Source organism: Phocoena sinus, chromosome 14, assembly GCF_008692025.1.
Source record: "Phocoena sinus isolate mPhoSin1 chromosome 14, mPhoSin1.pri, whole genome shotgun sequence".
NCBI lineage: Eukaryota > Metazoa > Chordata > Mammalia > Artiodactyla > Phocoenidae > Phocoena > Phocoena sinus.
The window spans coordinates 77,845,383-77,865,481 of record NC_045776.1 but is presented as its reverse complement, the minus strand read 5'-3'; the positions used below and the strand labels follow the sequence as shown (position 1 = coordinate 77,865,481).

General features: G+C 47.3%; 1 protein-coding gene across 1 annotated transcript in view; it reads left to right on the top strand.

The window, feature by feature from the left end:
- Positions 1 to 20,099, top strand: part of NOS1 (nitric oxide synthase 1) — a 166,307-nt gene that overhangs the window by 120,462 nt on the left and 25,746 nt on the right. Inside the window, exons 9-18 of the mRNA XM_032602631.1 lie at positions 2,320 to 2,459; positions 4,678 to 4,852; positions 7,980 to 8,081; positions 9,913 to 10,107; positions 10,523 to 10,608; positions 12,910 to 13,054; positions 14,515 to 14,619; positions 15,153 to 15,211; positions 16,313 to 16,414; positions 18,617 to 18,733. Of these exons, the coding sequence (XP_032458522.1) occupies positions 2,320 to 2,459; positions 4,678 to 4,852; positions 7,980 to 8,081; positions 9,913 to 10,107; positions 10,523 to 10,608; positions 12,910 to 13,054; positions 14,515 to 14,619; positions 15,153 to 15,211; positions 16,313 to 16,414; positions 18,617 to 18,733 (1,226 nt within the window). The remainder of the gene's footprint in view (positions 1 to 2,319; positions 2,460 to 4,677; positions 4,853 to 7,979; positions 8,082 to 9,912; positions 10,108 to 10,522; positions 10,609 to 12,909; positions 13,055 to 14,514; positions 14,620 to 15,152; positions 15,212 to 16,312; positions 16,415 to 18,616; positions 18,734 to 20,099) is intronic.

Here is a 20,099-nt window from a genome sequence, read left to right as displayed (position 1 = left end):
TCACCAAGGCCAAACACATTATCCAAGGCCACTAAAGGAGCAGAGGAAAAGCTAGAAGTACAGTTCCAATCTCCTGCCTTCCCCTGGGAGGAGAGGAACTGACACGTGGAAGCCACGTCTGGCATCATCTTTTATGAGTTGGGTAATATGTCAGACTCATACCCTTCATTCATTCATTCATTTCCTTGTACAACATTTCTACCTACCCAACCCCTCTCTGGACAGACTGGACTCTCCAGTACCACCACGGTTGCTGGCAGCCCAAGTCAGTTCATAAAAGCCACTAGGAACACGAATACCACCTTCTCCCCATCCAGGGCTCCTTCCAGGTGGTGGTGTGGACAGATAGCACAGGTAAGGCCTGGAAGCTTCCACCAGCTATGCCCACAGGAGACATAATAGGCAGAGCCCACGCCTGGAATATCTCACACACACAGACCTGGTACCTCCTTTATTTGCCACCCACTCAGCCGCCATTCTGCTTGATCTTTGTTCTTTCCTCAAACCCCCCTCAAACTCCACCGCACGAGGGAGCTGCTTAGGCCAAGGGCTACCCCACACCCTCATGGCTGCTGACTTCATTTGAAGTGGCTTTTCTTATTAAAATATTATTATCCTGGGGAGGGGGCTATAACCAGGGCGACCAGGAGTCAGACCTGTGTCTTTTAGCCTCAGCCAGACTCTCTGCTCCACTTGGCTGACCTCTCACTGTATACTTGGCTGACCTTGTCCTTGTGGCCGCCGGAACAGAAACACCATGGCCTCTCCCTCTCCTTCTGTCTCCAGAAACCTCACTGACACAACATGTTCTAAACCCACGCTTCTGTCCTTCCTCTGTCTACTAACTCAGCAGAAAGAGTCACCCCAAACATAACCACAGAATTGTAACTTTCAAAACCCCTCACCCAGTATGGCAGCCACTGGCTGCATGTAGCTAGTGACCACTTGAAATGTGGCGAGTCCAGACTGAGACATGCCCTAAGTGTAAATAACACGGTCTCAGAGACAGAGAACAAAAAAAGAGTGGAAAAGATCTCATTAGTAATTTGTATCTTGATTACCTATTGAAAAATAATATTGTAGATAATATCGGGCTAATCTATTTATATTTGTTAATAAATTAATACATTTATTGTATTAATAAGTATGGTTAATTTTATGTTAAACATCTTTAAATATATTAATAATTTATTTAATAATTTATTATTAAACAGTTGGTGTTTAATTAGGTTATATATTATAAATTTTTATATTTTATTGGATTAATAAATGAATTACATATTTAATTTTAATGTCAAATATACTATTAATATATTAATATTATTACTATTAATATATTAATATATGCCATATATAATAATATATTAATACATAATGATATTAATATTTGATATAGTAATGCTTTTAGCACAGTATTCATAAATTACTGTTACTATAATTAATTACTATTACTATAATTAATATCGTGCTATAATTCATAATTATTTAATTTTTTTTTTTTTTTTTGCGGTACGCGGGCCTCTCACTGCTGTGTCCTCTCCCGTTGCGGAGCACAGGCTCCGGACGCGCAGGCTCAGCGGCCATGGCTCACGGGCCCAGCCGCTCCGCGGCATGTGGGATCTTCCCGGATCGGGGCATGAACCCGTGTCCCCTGCATCAGCAGGCGGACTCTCAACCACTGCGCCACCAGGGAAGCCCCATAATTATTTAATTTAATTAAATATTATTGAAATTAAAACTTTTGTAAATGATATATTACTTAAATTATGTTCCCTGGGTTTTGCTCTGGGTTTGTTTTTTTTTTAATTTTTAAAATGTGGCTGCTAGAAAATTTTAAATTACTATGTGGCTCGCTTTATATTTCGATAGGATAGCTGCTCTAACAGATGCATTTTATGTGGTCATTCTGAGAGATCTGCCCTCATCAAATCTGGTAGATTTTCTTCATGTCTTAGGCACCGGATGCAAACACTTCCGGAGCAAGTGCGTAGGCGTGCCCAGCCCTGTGCGAGGGCACCACAGATGCAAGAGTCAGTTCAGCCCTTGCTCCCGGAGTTCCCAGTTGGCAGGGAAGACCTGGAAAACATAACCAAGTGAGGGGCTGGAGGACACGTTTGCTTTCTGTCCCGTGGGACCACAGACAGTTATACTAGTTACGTGATGATGGCAGGGAGAACTTCATAAAGAAGGTGGCCATGACCCAGAGCCTCCAGGGGGGCTGCTGGCGGGCTTGCACTGGGACCTCTGCCCCTCCCCCCATTGCTGTTGTGTCTGGAGGGTCTGGGGCATGGTGGCCTGACCTGGCGGGTCTGGTTGCAGATCTGCATCCAGCAGGGCTGGAAACCCCCAAGAAGCCGCTTCGATGTCCTGCCACTCCTGCTCCAGGCCAACGGCAATGACCCTGAGCTCTTCCAGATTCCTCCAGAGCTGGTGCTGGAAGTGCCCATCAGGCACCCCAAGTAAGAGGGACTGGCATGGGGTGGGTGAGGGTGGTTGGATTTACCCAGTGCCCCTCTCTACCCAACCCTGCACCCCCGGCTCTCTCTCCAGCCCAGACAGAGGCTGAAAGGGGGCCTTGGTTCCTACCCTCATCATGGGCCAGGGCAAGGTGGGCTCCCTCAACATCAATAATTCCTCCTTCACCAGCCTAGGGACCACCATCTTTTCTGAATCAAAATCTCCCTCCTTATAAGTCAGATAGAGAAAGACAAATACTGTATGATATCACTTATATGTAGACTCTAAAAACTACAACAAACTAGTGAATATAACAAAAAAGAAACAGACTCACAGATATAGAGAATAAACTAGTGGTTCCCAGAGGGGAGAGGGGCAATATAGGGGTAGGGGATTAAGAGGTACAAACTATTATGTATAAAATAAATAAACCTCAAGGAGATATAATAAAACATAGGGAAGATAACCAGTATTTTATAATAACTATAAATGGAGTATAACCTTTAAAAATTGTGAATCACTATATTGTACACCTGTAACTTATATAATATTGTACAGCAACTATACTTCAATTAAAAAAAAGAAAATCTCCCTCCTTACCCCACTCCTAAGGCATCAACCTGGACCTGCCCTTTTTCCAACCCTAAGGGCTGAAAGAGCAGAAGCCCCTCCTGTGTCGTTGTGGGCACAAATTTTAAATAGAGGGAGCCATTTAAAACCCTATGTGACCTGACGCAGCTCAAGGTCAAAAGCAGTTTGGGGCCAGGATGGGGCTGTGAGGGCTGTGGCCAGCAGCACAAATAGAATTTACACTTTTCGAGAGTAAAGAAACTCCACAGTAAGACCCTGGCCTCAGGGGCAAAATTGATGGGGGAAGCACCAAAAAAAAAAAAATCAATCATCAAGATAAATAGTATTTTAATGTAATATTTTTTAAAATAAAAATTAACATTTTAAATATATCAAAACTTTAAACAAAGACCAGGTCAGGGCTGAAATTAGGGGAAAACAAGTGAGGCGAGTTAGGGCAAGGTGGGGAGCTTGTCTTTAAAGTTGTTTTTTTTTTTTTTTTTCTTGCGGTACGCGGGCCTCTCACTGCTGTGGCCTCTCCCGTTGCGGAGCACAGGCTCCGGACGCGCAGGCTCAGCGGGCATGGCTCACGGGCCCAGCCGCTCCGCGGCATGTGGGTTCTTCCCGGACCAGGGCACGAACCCGTGTCCCCTGCATCGGCAGGCGGACTCTCAACCACTGCACCACCAGGGAAGCCCTATTTAAAGTTTTGATATTTTGTTCGTCGTGGATTTTTTTTTGCATTAATTTTGATTTTTTTAAAAAACATTGAATTCATTTGGAATATTGTGTAAATAAATTAATAGTATTGATATTGATCCCTGGGTTTGTTGGTGCCCCCTTAAATTTTGCACCCAAGGCTAGTGCCTTACTTGCCTCACCCTAGTCCAGGCCCTGGAGAGGGAGCAAGTGTCCTGAGGCTCCTGACACTGCCCAGTATCTGGGAACTTACCCAGTCTCCCTGGTGAAACTTGGCCTTCATTCATTCATTCATTCATTCACTCATTTGATACTATTTATTATTCCCAGTCTGGGCCAGGCATTGTGCTGGGTTTTGTAGATGACTTGGTCCCTGCCTCCGTGGTGCTTTCAGTCTCGAGGAGGAGATCAGTTACCCAAATAACCACTTAATTCCAATAAAGTGCTGCAAAATAAATTTTATGGTACCTAGAGGCATAAAGCTTCCTGACCCAACCCAGATCAGGCATAAGGGAAGGCTTCCCAGAGTCAGTAGCATTTTAGCTGAGAATGAAAGGTGGGTAAGAGCTGAACAGGCACAGAAGGAAAAGAGAAGGAAGGAACTGCCGTGCAAAGGTCCTGAGGTCAGAAGGAGCTCAGCAATGCTCACTTTCTCCTGGATTCACCTTCAGGGTGGGTTTAGGAGATAAACAGCAGCCCAAGGCAATGGTTCCCAGGCCTGGATGTCCATCCAAATCACCTGGGAAACATGTTAAAGTGCATATTCTCAGGCCCCAGCTGTGGAAGCTGTGATCCCACAGGTCTCACATGAGCCCAGGAATTAGATTCTGGCGTAGTCAGTTCCAGTCACTCACTGGCATTTCAGCAACCCCAGACTAAGGATATCCCGCCTGAGTGTCTTCCCATGAGGCTCCTGCCCCATGGTGAGCTGGGCTTTGTTGCTCTCTGCAGGTTGGAGTGGTTCAAGGACCTTGGGCTGAAGTGGTACGGCCTCCCCGCTGTGTCAAACATGCTCCTGGAGATCGGCGGCCTGGAGTTCAGCGCCTGTCCCTTCAGTGGCTGGTACATGGGCACAGAGATTGGCGTCCGCGACTACTGTGACAGCTCCCGATACAACATCCTGGAGGTGAAGTCCCTTCTTGGTCATGATGATGCAGAAGCAGAAGGCAAAGGGGATGGGCTCAGCTGTCCTTTCCCATAGCTGAGCTTTGGGGCTTGGAAACTAGAAGAGGTTAAAACAGAATCTGCAATTCTGGGGATGCCCCCTGGCCTTTCTGAAAACTTCTGTGGCATTAAGAGTATGTGTACTACCAAAAAAACAAAAAAAGAGAAGGGTACGTGTACTATGTGCTCGGCAGCACTCCAAGCACCTTGCGTGTATTAGGTGCTCATTTAATCCTTACCACAACCTCCAGGTGTGATAATTCCCCTTTCACAGATGAGGAAACTGAGGCCTTTGGGAGGGTTAAAATGAGGACGAGCTCAAGATCATACAGCTAGGGAGTGGCAGAGCTGGGATGTGAACCCAGTCTGGCTTTCTTTTCTTCCCCCCCCCCCCCCACCCCGCCGGCAGTCTGGCTTTATGATCCAAGTTCATACGCATTCTACTGCACTGCCTGTCAGTGTCAAGCCTTGTTAGAAGGTTTTGAGAACGACCCATGAACATGGGACATTTTTGGTCTCTTTTCTTAAAAAACAAGGCTTGACAGTGATTCCCCACCATGTACATTTCTGGGTGGAGGTTCTGATTCTCTCCAGGGCTGAGTCATACTGATCTACAAAAGAGTGCTGAGGCGGACTGCTCCCTGGAGCTCTACTTTGGTGAAAGCGTCAGGATTGCTGTGGTTTTGTCAGCAAATGTTGTCTGGAACCACAGTCTGCTGTGATTGGCCTTGTTTCAAAAGAGGACACTGAGAAACAGAAGTTAAATGCTGAGCCTACGTCACACAGTAAATAAAGCACAGGGCAAAATTCGAACTCGGAAACAAGCGTTAGGTTTATATTGTTAAAATCCACGGGTGTTCACCTGGGTGGACCTTAGGGGCGTTATGCTAAGTGAGATAAATCAGACAGAGAAAGACAAATACTACGTGATCTCACGTATATGTGGAATTTAAAAAAGCCAAACTCCCCAAAACAGAGAGTAGAGTGGTGATTACCAGGGGCTGGGGAGGCGGGGCAGGAGAACTGGGGAAGATGTTGTGGAAGTGTACAAACCTGCAAGTAGCAGGTAAATAATTCCTGGAGATTTAATGCACAGCGTAGTGATTATGCTCAACGATGATACTGTTATAAATTTCAGAGCTGCTAAGAGACTAGATCTTAATTGTTCTCACCACAAAAAAGAAATGGTAATGATGCGATTGGATGAAGGTGTTAACTAACCCTACAGCAGTAATCATATTGCAATATATAAATGTATCAAACCAATATCTCTCACACCTGAAATACACATAATGTTATATGTCAGTTTTATCTCAATTTTTAAAAATTCCATGGGTGCTGGCCTGGAAAACAGAACCAGGGGTCCTCAGCCTCGCCACACACTGGAATTACCTAGGGAGTTTTATTATGCTGGGGTCCCACTCCCCAGAATTTGGATGAAAGTGCTCCAGGGTGGAGCCCGGGCACCAGTAATTTTCAAAGCTCCCCAGAAGATTCTACTGGGAAGCCACTGATTTATACAAACTCCTGGCAGGAAAGGAAAAAACATTTCCAGGCAATTTCCAGAAATGTGGCTCAAGTAATATTTGGGAATTTTTAAAGTCATATATATATATTTTTGCACTTTCTTGCAACTAATTTCTATTCTTTTAACCAAAATAATGCTGTAGAAGTAACAGTAGCAGCATGACTGGCTGTACACACTCTCTTCTTTTATAAAATAACTCAAGTTTTATATGTATTTGTGTAAAGCAGCGAATTTCTTACTCTCTGTGTTTGTATCATCGCTAAAATACCCCAAACAGACCCTAACACCTCAGCCTCAAAAGAGTAAATTAATGTCTGCTTTCGTGATCCCTGCTTACATTTCAATTGCAAAGAGTAGTCACTGGGTAACTTAAATGAGACACGCTCCCACCCCAGCCTTCCAGTTCTAACTGCCATTATGTACAAATGTTGACATCTGGGGCTGGGAAGTGATTTACCCAAACTTGAGAAATTGTCACATTTTAACCCCATAATGAGACCTAGGTTCCCACAAGTGACTAGAATTGACAGAGGAAGTGAGAAGCCAGGCTCTAATTAATGGATGTGCTATTGGTTCTTCCCTACTCCTGACATCAGCTTAGCTGGAGCTGTAACCTAAATGTCAGTTGTTTTCTCCAAGTAGTTTTGCTAAAGGAATCTGCTGGCTGGGGAGCCGCTCCCAGGTCTTGGGCGTTACGCATCTCCCTGGGCTCCAGCCCCGAGGCCAACTGGCTCTGTGGCCTGTGAGCAAGTCTCTGCAGCTCTCTGAGCCTCAGTTTCCTCATCTGTCAAGTGGAGTAGGCAGGCATCCCCATGAATTCAAAATACCCATGATCTAGATTCTAGGCAGTAGCCATTCTGGAGATGGACCAGGATGAGTGGAGAGCTTTTCCTACTAGAAAGCAGCTCATGTCACTCCCAGACCCACATCTCTCCGTAAAGTCCCCCAAAGACCCTCCTCATCATATTTGGAACAAAATCCTCACTCCTTAGAACATCTAGCGTAACCAGTCCTGCATCTCTCTCTCACCAACTCCCCCTGGCTCCCTACCCTCCAAATACACTGACCTTTCTGTACCTCAGCGCAAGCCTGATCCCACCCCAGGGTCTTTGCATATGCTGTTCTCTCTGCATAGAACATTCCCTCCCAAGATTTACAAATGTCTTGCTTCTTCTTATCATTTGGGACTCACCTGTGTGCCACCTCTGCAGTGGTCCTTCCCTGACTATCCTGGTTCAATTCATCCTGCCCCCATATCCCTCTTTATCCCATTTCCTCACCTTATTTTCTTCCTAGGAATTAGCACTCATCACAATATTAACTATTTCTCTCCCCCACTAGAAGGTAAGCTCAATAATAAAAGGTCCAGCCAAGTCCCTCTAGACTCTTGATGCTACCAGTGGGTCCTCAATAAAAAAAAAAAAAATTTGAGTAAGTGAATTAGTCTGCATATGAGTTGATGAATTAATTAAGAATTTCATTGGTGACTCTAGCCCTGTCCCTCTTTAGTCTGAAATCCAGAGGTGCCCCAGCCTATGAGTCTGTTTCCTTCCCCTTTCAGGAAGTGGCCAAGAAGATGAACTTGGACACGAGGAAGACATCCTCCCTGTGGAAGGACCAGGCGCTGGTGGAGATCAACATCGCAGTGCTGTACAGCTTCCAGGTAGTGCCAGGGCACACCTCCTGGCTGCCAAGCCTCAAAGGGGAGCTAAAACCTTTCAGAGTCTCGGGGCAGAAGGTCAAGAGCCCAGCTTCCAGGAACCATCCTTGCAGGGATCTGCCTACCAGTGAGGTGTACTTCCCATCATGCGTGCCTTTCTCCCCATGATGGATCTTGGGTGGGGACCATTTGAGAAAGAGGCAAAAAGATAGGGGTTTTGTGACTTGTTGCTTATGATTTTTTTTTTTTTTTTTTTTTTTTTTTTTTGGGTACGCGGGCCTCTCACTGCTGTGGCCTCTCCCATTGCAGAGCACAGGCTCCGGATGTGCAGGCTCAGCAGCCATGGCTCACGGGCCCAGCCGCTCCGCAGCATGTGGGATCCTCCCAGACCGGGGCACGAACCCATGTCCCCTGCATCGGCAGGCGGACTCTCAACCACTGCACCACCAGAGAAGCCCTGCTTATGATTTTTTAGAATTGAAATGACAAACATCTGGGACTTCCCTGGTGGTCCAGTGGTTAAGACCCCACACTTCCACCGCAGGGGGCATGGGTTCCATCCCTGGTAGGGAAACTAAAATCCTGCAGGATGCGTGGCGTGGCCAAAAAAAAAAAAAAAAAGAAATGGCAAGCATCATCTGTGTCTTGCCACTTCTCAGGCATTCAGACTTTCACCTAACAGAAACAAATACTCATCGTCATGATCAGAAGCATACGTCCCCCAATGCATGTGGCTCTGTGATAAAGGCTATTATATACAGTATGATAGCTTTAAAATTTATCGGCTAAACCATGACACTTTTGAGAGCAAATGGGGGGCACCACTAATAATTGTAACAGTACAAAGACATAATCTGGGATTCTCCTGGGCAAACCAGGAGGCCCACAGAATAGAGGTCACTCTCTATAGTAGAGACCAGCTCTGTCCTCTGAGGGTGATGGTTTGGGAAGCTAGACCCTCATAGACATACATGGGAGGCATCCACAGGCAGTAGAATGAACATATCAAATCATGTATAGACATGAATATAAACCATAGGTCCCCATGTCAGGAATAGGGAGACTGGGTATACTGGGGAATGTATATCCCAGGGAAGAGACCAGTTGAGATGGGATGAGGGAGAAGGAAGCCCCCTCCCTTCCCTCTCTACCGTGGAGGCGTGAAGTTTTAGGAATTGTTGAAAATGAAGGAGGGCTTTGGTGGACTGGTACGAAGATTGGCGAGCCAGCGGCAGCAGAGGTGTGAGTGAGATGAATGATTGGAAGAGAAAAGTGCAGGAAAGGGACAGAGTTTTGTGGGCAGAAAGGGAAGACACTGCCTGGGCAAGGTGAGAATCCAAGCCAGCCGACTACAACGGGCCCTGCGGCTGGGTTACGCGGACGTTCAGTCCACCCAGCTCTGCTGTGATTGACTTGTTTTCATTTTAATAAACTCATCCTTATTACTTAAAATTGTTTATTTTAAGAGGATGTTGTGTCACCATCATAAATGGAGAGCCAGTACCATTTGCCATAAATAGAAGAGAATTGTAAATTTAAATAAATATATAAACAAATACACACGGGGAAACAACACAAAGTTGTTGGATTCTAGTTGCCTGAGCTTCCTCTCTCATTAAAAAAAGAGAGAGAGAAGGAGGAAGGACAGAGGAAGATTGGTAAGAGAGGTGTTTCTCTTGGGTCTAATCAGGATTGAAAGAACAATGCAGAGAATGACCTGCCTAGCGTCATCTCCAGGACCAGCCTTTGGGAAACACTGCTCTATGGGCAGGGGAGTCCCAAAATACCCCAGCTGCTCTTTCCTCCTGACTCCTTGTCCCCTCTCCTCCCACAGAGTGACAAAGTGACCATCGTTGACCACCACTCTGCCACCGAGTCCTTCATTAAGCACATGGAGAATGAATACCACTGCCGGGGAGGCTGCCCCGCTGACTGGGTGTGGATCGTGCCCCCCATGTCTGGCAGCATCACCCCCGTCTTCCACCAAGAGATGCTCAACTACCGACTCACCCCCTCCTTCGAATACCAGGTCCTGCCCCTCCCCACCTCTTTCGTGCTAAGTCTTCAATATCCGGTGTGTGCGTTATGATTAGAGCACGTCTCAACCCAAACTTGCATTTCGGATGCTCGAGTGTGGCCACCATGTTGAACAGCACAGCTCAAGCTGAAAGATGAATGGAGATGAAATGAGTAGTCCGGGGTCACGAGGAGAGTGTCTGAGAGGGGTTCTGAGGGATGAGTGGGAAGGTCTAGCCGGACAGTGCAGGGAGGCTGGACCAGCCACTCTGTGTCAGGACCCCTGGGGTCGCCACTGACAGAATCGTTCCCTTCAAGGGCTAAGGGTTGGACGTAGCTGGACAACCACAAGCCCCCAGGGGGCCCCGAGCAACTCCCAAGAGGAGCCAGGGTCCCTCACTGCAGTGACCATAGTCCTCTCTTCCCAGCCTGACCCTTGGAACACCCACATCTGGAAAGGTACCAACGGGACCCCCACAAAGCGGCGAGCCATTGGCTTCAAGAAGCTGGCAGAGTAAGTCTCCTAAAGTAGGTGGGGATGGGGGATAGATGTGTCCCCGCATTCAGAGAGCCCCAGCAAAGAAGGCTGGAAACATGCTTGCACCTCTGCCCTCTTGTGTGACATGATTTCTCCATTTTCTCCAACCCCCTCGTGCCTCCTTTGCCTCCGAGTCTGGGATGCAAAAATCACCATGACTCTCTCCTTCCCAACCTCACTTTCCTCCCCCCACTTTCCTAAATTCTTGTCCTGGAGAGAGTGTTGTGTTGATAAACCAGCTCTCCAATTAGTAAAGTTGGCCATAATAATGATAACAGATTTGTAACCTTTGACAATTTCCGTGGTGTAAATACTCCCACTGTGGCCAATTTCAAGCTCTCAACAGGAAGTCACTGAAGCCAGAGTCTGGAGGAGCTAGGACAAGCTGGCTCCAGCCCACCACTGCCTAGAGAGTCCTCTCGCCCAGGGCTGGGTCTCATTTCACTCGCTTATTCACTCATTCAGCCAACAAATGGATACTAAGTGCCTACTCTGGGCTCCAGAGATGCCATGATGAGCCAGATAATGTGGTCCCGCCCTCATGAAGCTCACAGCTACCACCAAGGAACGATTCATGGGGCCATAAAATAGACGTCAGCCAGTTTGGGAGGTCAAGAGGGGCTTCCCGCAGGAGATGACAATTGAGCTGAAGAATGAAATGAATAAGACTTCACTGAGAAAAGGAGGGAGGGAAGCGGGTTAGGGACCAAGGCTTTTGAAGAGTAATTGTCCTGAAGAACTCGTGGTCAGCCAGGGGACCGTCTGACAAGTGGGGTGGGGTTGACAGATGGTTTAATGGGGATGCCAGCTTTCTGTCTAAAGATAGAGAACTCCCTGATCCACTCAGCAGAGACCCTCTATTTGGAGCTCACTTTTTGGCAGAGGGGCTAGTATGCACGGAGCTACTTAGTCACTTTCCTCAGCCCCTCGGGTCCAGCTCTCAACAGGTGACTGGTAGATCTTGCAGGGACTGAAACCTAGATCCTGCCTCCACTAATATGGTCCACAGGATCTCTCCCTTCTCTCCCTCCCTCCCCTTTCTCCTTCCACCTAACTTTATCTGCAGCCAAGCAAGAATGCATCAGCAGCCATTCTTTCCCCAACAAGAGCATCACAAATTCTCAGGGACAGCAGCCTTTGGCTTCAGTTCAGTTCAAACTGTTTCTGAGGGAAGAAGGGAGGGAAAAATCTAAAGAATTAATTGCGCTGTTAAGTTCGGGGTAGAAACAATGGGAGTTAATTATAGATGCTTTTGTACAATCCGGATCATTCAAAGGGAACCCTCCAGGCACTTTTTATTCTCTTCTGTTTCTCCCCCTTTAGCTCCGCAGCGTGGGTGGTTTCCCTGATTCTAAAAAATGATGAATTTACCACCGATAATCCCCAGGTGGGGGTAACTAGCAATTTGTCTACTCTGAGATTCCTGGTTAGAACAGGGATGCTTGCTCGAAAGGTGAGCCCAGGCATTCATAGATGGGAAGGAAGAAACACTGGTTCTGAATTCTCCATTTAACTAGAAAGAGCCTCGACTTGACATTTAAACTCCCCAGGGCTTTGGTGGTAGCAGTATGTTTAAAATCCATTCCTTCTTTTGATAGATACGTATTTAGTGCCTGTTAAGTTTCAGCCTCTGCAAGACCCTGGATGTGCATGGCTGCTTCAACCAGACTTGGTCCTTCCTTTGTGGATTTATGAACCTCTGAAATCCCTTCTAGCTCAATACCTGCTGATTTATTAGTGATTCGTTCTCTCTCTCTCTCTCTTTCTCTCCCCACCCTCTCCCTCTGTCTCCCTCTCTCTCTCTCTCACACACACACACACACACACACACACACGCACGCACACGCTCACACACACACATGCACACACACACGCACGTAAGCCCCATGACAGCCATTTCTCTGTGTTTCCATTCCTATAACAATGCCTGGCACATAGCTAGGCACTCAACAAACACTTGATGAATGAACAAATGAGTGAGGGAATGACTCATCATCTTTCGGGGCAATGCTTGGCAAACCAAGGTTCTCAAGACCGGGATCAATTAATCAAGTAACAAACTAATAAAACTAACCATGTTAGCTCATGACCAGTTGGTCTGGAGTGACTTAAGAAAGGGATCAATATGGCACCTAAACTTACACTTTGAGTATCCCTGAAGCCATCAAAGATTAGGAGAGAAAGTTCATGGATCATGGTTCTTGGCCAAAAGTCCCAGCGTGTCATCCTCCCTCCTTTCTGCATTTCCCATTTTCCTCTCCATCCTCTCCCCTCCAGAGCCGTCAAGTTCTCAGCCAAGCTGATGGGACAAGCCATGGCCAAGAGGGTCAAGGCTACCATCCTGTACGCCACAGAGACGGGCAAATCTCAGGCTTATGCCAAAACCCTGTGTGAGATCTTCAAACATGCCTTTGACGCCAAGGTGGGTAGGGGGCGGTGCCAGCTCTCTGACCCTTCATGGTAAAGTTGGGGAGGGGAGAGAAGGAATTCAGCAAAGAAGAATCCTTTGAGAATGGGTGATAGCACATCTGAAGATGCCCATCAACTCACTCACGCACATTTGCATATGTTTCAGCGGACTCTGATGCTTCTCTCCCTGGGAACCCTCCAGGAGTCCGGGAATTATAACCCCCATCCCAAGAGCAAGATATTAGAAAGTTTATGAAAGACAATTCTGGAGTCAGTCTGGGAAGCTCGGCCTTTAATACAATTCAGTGGGTTTCTTTGCTGCAGGAATTCTCAGAACCTTTAATCTGCACATATGTGTTATCATTCCCAAAAGAGGAGAGGAGAGAATATAAATGTTTCCCAAAGATGTTTGCTTATGGATCACTTCCTTTTTTTTTTTTTTTTTTTTTTTTTTTTTTTTTGCGGTACGCGGGCCTCTCCCCGCTGTGGCCTCTCCCGTCGCGGAGCACACGCTTCGGACACACAGGCTCCGGACGCGCAGGCCCAGCGGCCATGGCCCACCGGCCCCGCCGCTCCGCGGCATGCGGGATCCTCCCAGACCGGGGCACAAACCCGCGTCCCCTGCGTCGGCAGGTGGACTCCCAACCACTGCGCCACCAAGGAAGCCCGGATCACTTACTTTTAAAGAGCATCTCAGGAGACTAGCCTTCCCTAGAACCTACTTTGAGAAATGTTGCTCAAGTAATGCTAAGATATAGGGCAAAACAATCTTTCCTTAAGGCGGGTATCTCAGACCTGTTTGGCCCAGGTCCTCCACACTGCTGGATGGAGGATTAGAAAGGAAGCGGAGCAGACAATTGGTCAAATCCAGCTGGGTCATTCCCAGCCTAAATGTGATCAAGAAGATTCCAGCATCCTTTGGTTGTAAGAAGCCCAGGAGTCTTAATCAAGATCTGTCTTTACGGGAGCTTCCCTGGTGGTGCAGTGGTTGAGAGTCCGCCGGCCGATGCAGGGGATGTGGGTTCGTGCTCTGGTCCGTGAGGATCCCACATGCCGCGGAGCTGCCGGGCCCGTGAGCCGTGGCCGCTGAGCCTGTGCATCCGGAGCCTGTGCTGTGCAACGGGAGAGGCCACAACAGTGAGAGGCCTGCATACCGCAAAAAAAAAAAAAAAAAAAAAAAGATCTGTCTTTACTGACAGCCAACCCATTGCCCCAGACTCTCTGTAGTCCTTCAGGCCACAGGTGACCACAGAAAGGTCCCACACTGCCAACAAGCTATTGGTTCTACCCACTTGAGCCCATGGAAATAGTGGCCCCCAGAACCTTCGGATCTCCTTCCAAAGGAGATGGCTCAAGATGACTCATCGTCTTCCTCTCTCTCTTCTCTTCCCCCATCACTTTGTTCTCTCCTACCCCTTCTGTCTTCTCATCACCTTCTTCCTTCCCCTCCCCACCCCCCATTCTGCCACGTAGGTGATGTCCATGGAAGAATATGACATTGTACACCTGGAGCATGAAACTCTGGCCCTGGTGGTTACCAGCACCTTTGGAAATGGAGACCCCCCTGAGAATGGGGAGGTGAGATGAGCTTCTACCTGTTCTGGCACGTGTTTCCATCAGCAGAAAAGAGGGTCATTGGTTACACCTGCTATTCAGTAGCAAATCCTCCAAAACCTCAAAGCCAGTGACCTCAGTTTGGGTCCAAGTTCTGCCAAGATAGGACAATTCCAAGTCTTCAGTCTATGGGTGTCCACTGACTAGCCGATCCCCAGTGAAAACGCTGTCACCTGAGTGAGCTACCTCTTTGGAATGGATGCTGCAATCAAGAGCTTGGTGTCCCCTGCTCCAGATGAAAGAAGCAGGGACAGTGTTTTTGTAGAAAGCCACAAAGGGGATTTGTGTGCTGGGGGGAGGTGAGGGGAGTCCACACCTGTAGCCCTTTATAAACAGCCCTCTTCCACATGCAGCACTGCTGCCCAGCCTGAGTCCCTGACGCCCTGGCGCCCGGGCATCAGGCTCCCCTTTTGCCGGTTAGGTCCCCAGAGCCTCTCCCCACCGCCATTCCAGATTTAATCACGCCTGCCTTACATTTTGCTTGTCTCGGCCTCCAGAAATTTGGCTGCGCCTTGATGGAAATGAGGCACCCCAACTCTGTGCACGAGGAAAGGAAGTAAGTGAAAGACCCGCCAGCGTCACATGACACCCTGTGAGGGTAACTGAAAATTGTCTTTTGGCATCTGGGGCTCACGTCTGAGTTCTGGGTAGTTTTGTGACCTGAAGTTCATTTGTGGCTGATTTTAGCCGGTGGGCGTCTATCGTCCCCTGGGGCGGATTATTTGGTCTTTGGTCACTTCACAGCCCTGTGCCTCAGTCTCTTTTTCCATCACCCTGGGTTTATTCCATCTGCATGAATTTTCTCATGTGTAAGAAGCAAATTAGAAAACAGATGTCAGCGTCCTGTGAAAAGCTGTGCACTGTGTAAATACCAGTTCTTACTGTGGCCGCCCTTTGGAAACCTACACTCAGAATCAGTGAGTTTCTTTCCCTAGAACTTTTCCGTCTGATGGAGTTGCATCCACTAACGTGGAGGCTGACCTCAAAAGATAGCTCGGGAATTCCCTGGCTGTCTAGTGGTTAGGACTTGGCACTTTCACTGCTGAGGGCCTGGGTTCAATCCCTGGTTTGGAACTATAGGATCCCACAAGCTACGCAGTGCAGGCAAAAAAAAAAAAAAAAAAAAAAAATAGAAAAGGATATCTCATAAGGTGAAAAATGCCTGAGGTCAAAAGATGTTCCTGGTAAAACGGCATCTAACATGGGGTTCAGTTCTAAAGATATTTCATAAGGTGACAAACACCCATAACCAAAATTACCCTTGAAAAACCCTTAAATCCCCCCGAAGTAGAGAACATAGGGCGTGCGCACACAGAGCTACCTTTCTGTGAGAGCATCTCAGTGTTTCCTCCACCACGGAACAGGTCTTAAGTTGAGCACTGGATGCCATGGCTGGCTGGTGGTTAGAGGCTGTGTCCTGCACAGCATCCCTCTTGGTTTTCTTTCAGCCAAGCACACATTGCCAAACTTGCCTACATTCCATATCCAGGGGACAGCTGAGTCCCTGGTGGTCAGCCTGCCTTCTGTGCTCAAGGCCAACATCTTAGTCCTCCCTCTCCCTGCCTCTCTCCTTCCCACCCTATCCTGGTGGCCTCCAGTAGGTCCCCCTCACCCCTCCTTCAGGGAGAGATAGGGCACCATCCATTCTCCCCTCTAGGTACCCGGAACCCTTGCGTTTATTTCCCCGTAAAGGGCCTCCCCTCCCCCGAGGTGACACAGAAGTCCGCGGTCTGGCTGCAGCCCGTGACAGCCAGCGCAGGTAGAACATGTGTGTGCGCGCACACGAATGTGTGCACGTGTATGCCTTGCATTCACGTGTGTGCGTGAGTGGTGTGAGCGCTTGTGTGCATGTTGGTAGGTATGTGTGCGCACGCCCAATACTGCAGCATCCAAGGCCACACCCAGGTCTCAAGGAGACCTGAGTTCTAACCCAGGCCGTGAGACTAACACGCTGAGTAACCTTGAGCAAGCTGCTTGACCTCTCTGGGCCTCGTCTTTCTCATCTGCCAAATGGGGAGAAACTACCTCTGCCCCAACCACCTCTGGGAGCTGTTGCAAGGATCGAAGGATAATAACAAAGAGGAACGCATTTGGAAAAACCTCAAGCCTCATACAAACACAAGTGCTGTTATTTTTACCCCACAACCGTCAACCATCCTTCCCACACTAACAACACAGCCACCCCCTGATATGTTACAGGACGTATTTGGAGAAGTGACTCAATGTGAGACTATTTTTAGGGCAGCAAATACACTTACATATATTTAGAACTTTCCTGATGCTGGAGCGAAAACTTTGAAGAACATCCAGCTTAGGAACCCTGCTGCCAGAACGTGCAATTTCTTTTTCTGTCTTTTGCACTCAGATTTGTGTGTTGAGTTTTCGTGTTTGGGGTTTTGATTTGAGAGTTTTATGGAGTTTTTTAGTTTGGGGGTTTATTTTGTTTTGTTGCTCTTGGAGACATTTTTGGTTTGGTTTGGTCTTTGCCTTATCTGAGAACAAGACTTACCACTTTTAAAGGAAAACTGGAAAACCATTCATGGTTTTGTTTTTTTTTTTTACATCTCGAGGCTCCTGAGCCTCTGATGCTGAGGTCCCAATGACATCTTTCTTCCCCTTTGAAACAACTTCATCAGAAATCCATTCTCTTTTCAGACTGTGTCAGTGCTGAACATTTTTCAGCTTACTTGAAATGTGAAATGTGAGAGACCCTTGAAATGTCTAAAGACCAAAACTTTATTGAAAGAGAATGTTGTGATGGTTACCAGTGGGGAGAGGGAAGGGGGAGGTGCAAGACAGGGATAGGGGATTAAGAGGTACAAACTATTACGTATAAAATAAGCTACAGTGTTATATTGTACAACCCAGGGAATATAGTCAATATTTTATAATAACTATAAATGGAGTATAACATTTAAAACTTGTGAATCACTATATTACACACCTGTAACTTAATATCGTACATCAGCTATACTTCAATTTTTTAAAATGGAAAAAAATTTTTAAAAAGAAAGAGAATGTTGAATGGGGTAGTCCCACACCATCCAATAAACCTTTCTACAGGCATATAAATGTTCTATATCTGTACCATCCTGTACGGCAGCCACGAACCACTCATGGCCGTTGAGAACTTGACACGAGGCTAGAGCACATGGCGAAGAGAATGGTTCATTGTATTGAATTTGAGTGAATTTAACTTTAAATAGCCACACACAGCCAATGGCTACTGTAGTAGACAGCGCGAGTGTAGTTCTTGGCTACTCAGTGTGAGGAGAGGAGACCAGCAGCATCTCCTGTGAGAAATGCAGAATCTGAGGCCCTACCCTGGACCTACTGAATTAGGATGTGCTGCTTAACGAGATCTCAGAATGATTCCTGTACTCATTAAAATTTGGGAAGCAAGGAAACGTGGTCTGATGGGCTAAGGAATGGACTGTTCTTCCTGTTCTTTCTCTCAAGTGTGGTCCAAAACTTTTTTTTTTCAGTTTTAATACTTTTTTATCGAAGTACAGTTGATTTACAATGTTGTGTTAATTTCTGCTGTACAGCAGAGTGATTCAGTTATACACATATATACATTATTTTTCATATTCTTTTCCATTATGGTTTATCATAGGATATGGAATATAGTTCTCTGTGCTGATACAGTAGGACGTTGTGGTTTATCAATTCCGTATATAAAAGCTTACATGTGCTCCCCCCAACCTCCCACTCCATCCCTCCCCCCACCCCCTCCCCTTGGCAACCACCAACAGGTAGCATCAAATGATGTCTAGGTGACATTTTTGGCAGGCAAGGGTGAGTTGATACATTCTAGACAAAGCCATAGGTGTGTTATGGTCTCACTCGAGACCCAAAGGAAGGCCCTAGAACCAGGACTGGTGATTTGGAGAGCCATGGGGTGTTGACCCCAGGAGGGGGCTCCAGGCCAGAGCTCACAGACTCTCTTTCATCTTGGCAGGAGCTACAAGGTTCGTTTCAACAGTGTTTCCTCCTACTCCGACTCCCGCAAATCATCGGGCGATGGGCCGGACCTCAGAGACAACTTTGAGAGCGCGGGACCCCTGGCGAATGTGAGGTGAGCGAGGGGCCCAGGGTGTCGGGGATGACGAAGGCTCTCGCGGAACTGGACTGAGTTACAAAGTGGGCTCTTTCTTGGGGGCCGGGGGCGTCTCCCTTCCATGTCTGTTTATCCCTCGAATAACCAGCTGCACTCTGGCTCTTTGGGGACATCCTGCCCCCGTTAAAGCACACTACCTGGACCCCTCCTGTGACCTCGTCCTATCACACTACTTCAGAGCCCCTGTCACCCAAGTTTCGCCCCATCACACAAATTTCACGTCATTTATGCTGAAGGATGTTAGTGCCCCACGCGTCACTCAGCGAGCTCCCTTTGTAAGTGCTGTTACTGGAGAATGAACTCGAGCTGCGGTCCAGGAGTCTCAGAGATCGAGTGAAAGTTAACATAGGTTAATATCTACTCCTTTTAAATCTACACTCATGCTTTTCATCTCATTCTCCTCTCTTCTGGGGACACACTACCATGACCCAGCGGTTGCCACCCTTGGGTGCTCATCAAAATCACCTGGAGGTGTTTGCAGTATACAGATTACCAAGCCCCACTTCCAGAGATTCTGATGTAGTTGGTCTAAAATTGGACCCAAGCATTGCTTTTTCTCTTTTTTTAAATCTCCCTAATTGCCTCCAATGTGCAGTCAGATTCAAAAAACTACTGTCCTGACCCCGTGTCACCCTAAAGCCTAGTCACGTCCCATGAGAGCATTTTAGATGGTACATGGACAGAGGTTTTGTATTTCAGTGGTTGTGAATATGATTTAATGGGTATTTGGAAAGAAAGAAAACTGGATGTCAAGCCCTTGGTTTGACAGACATTGGTCAAGATGAGGCTTGATGTAAGCAGTGTGTTCAGGCCCGGCCACGAATCTCTTAGACCTTCACCAACTGAACCTTCTCCACACCGGCTCAGGACAGTGCTTAGCAGACGATAGAGATCACAGGGTTCCTAGATATTCAAGTATTGTTTTCATCAGTACCCTTTTTTTTTTTTGGCTGAGTCACGCGGCTTTCGGGATCTTAGCTCCCTGACCAGGGATCGAACCCGGGGCCATGGCAGTGAAAGTGCCGAGTCCTAACCACTGGACCACCAGGAAAGTGCCCATCAGTACGCTTCTTAATAAACTTTATTTATTTAAAGCAGTTTTAGCTTCACAGCAAAACTGAGGAGAAGGCACAGATTTCCCATATACTCCCTGCCCACCCCCACCCCCCCCACACACAGACACACAGCCTCCTCTACCATCAGCATGCCCCACCACGGTGGTGCATTTACACAACTGGTGAAGCTACACTGACACACCATTGTCACCCAGGGCCCATAGTTTACATTAGGGTTCACCCTTGAACTGATGGGTTTTGACATCAGT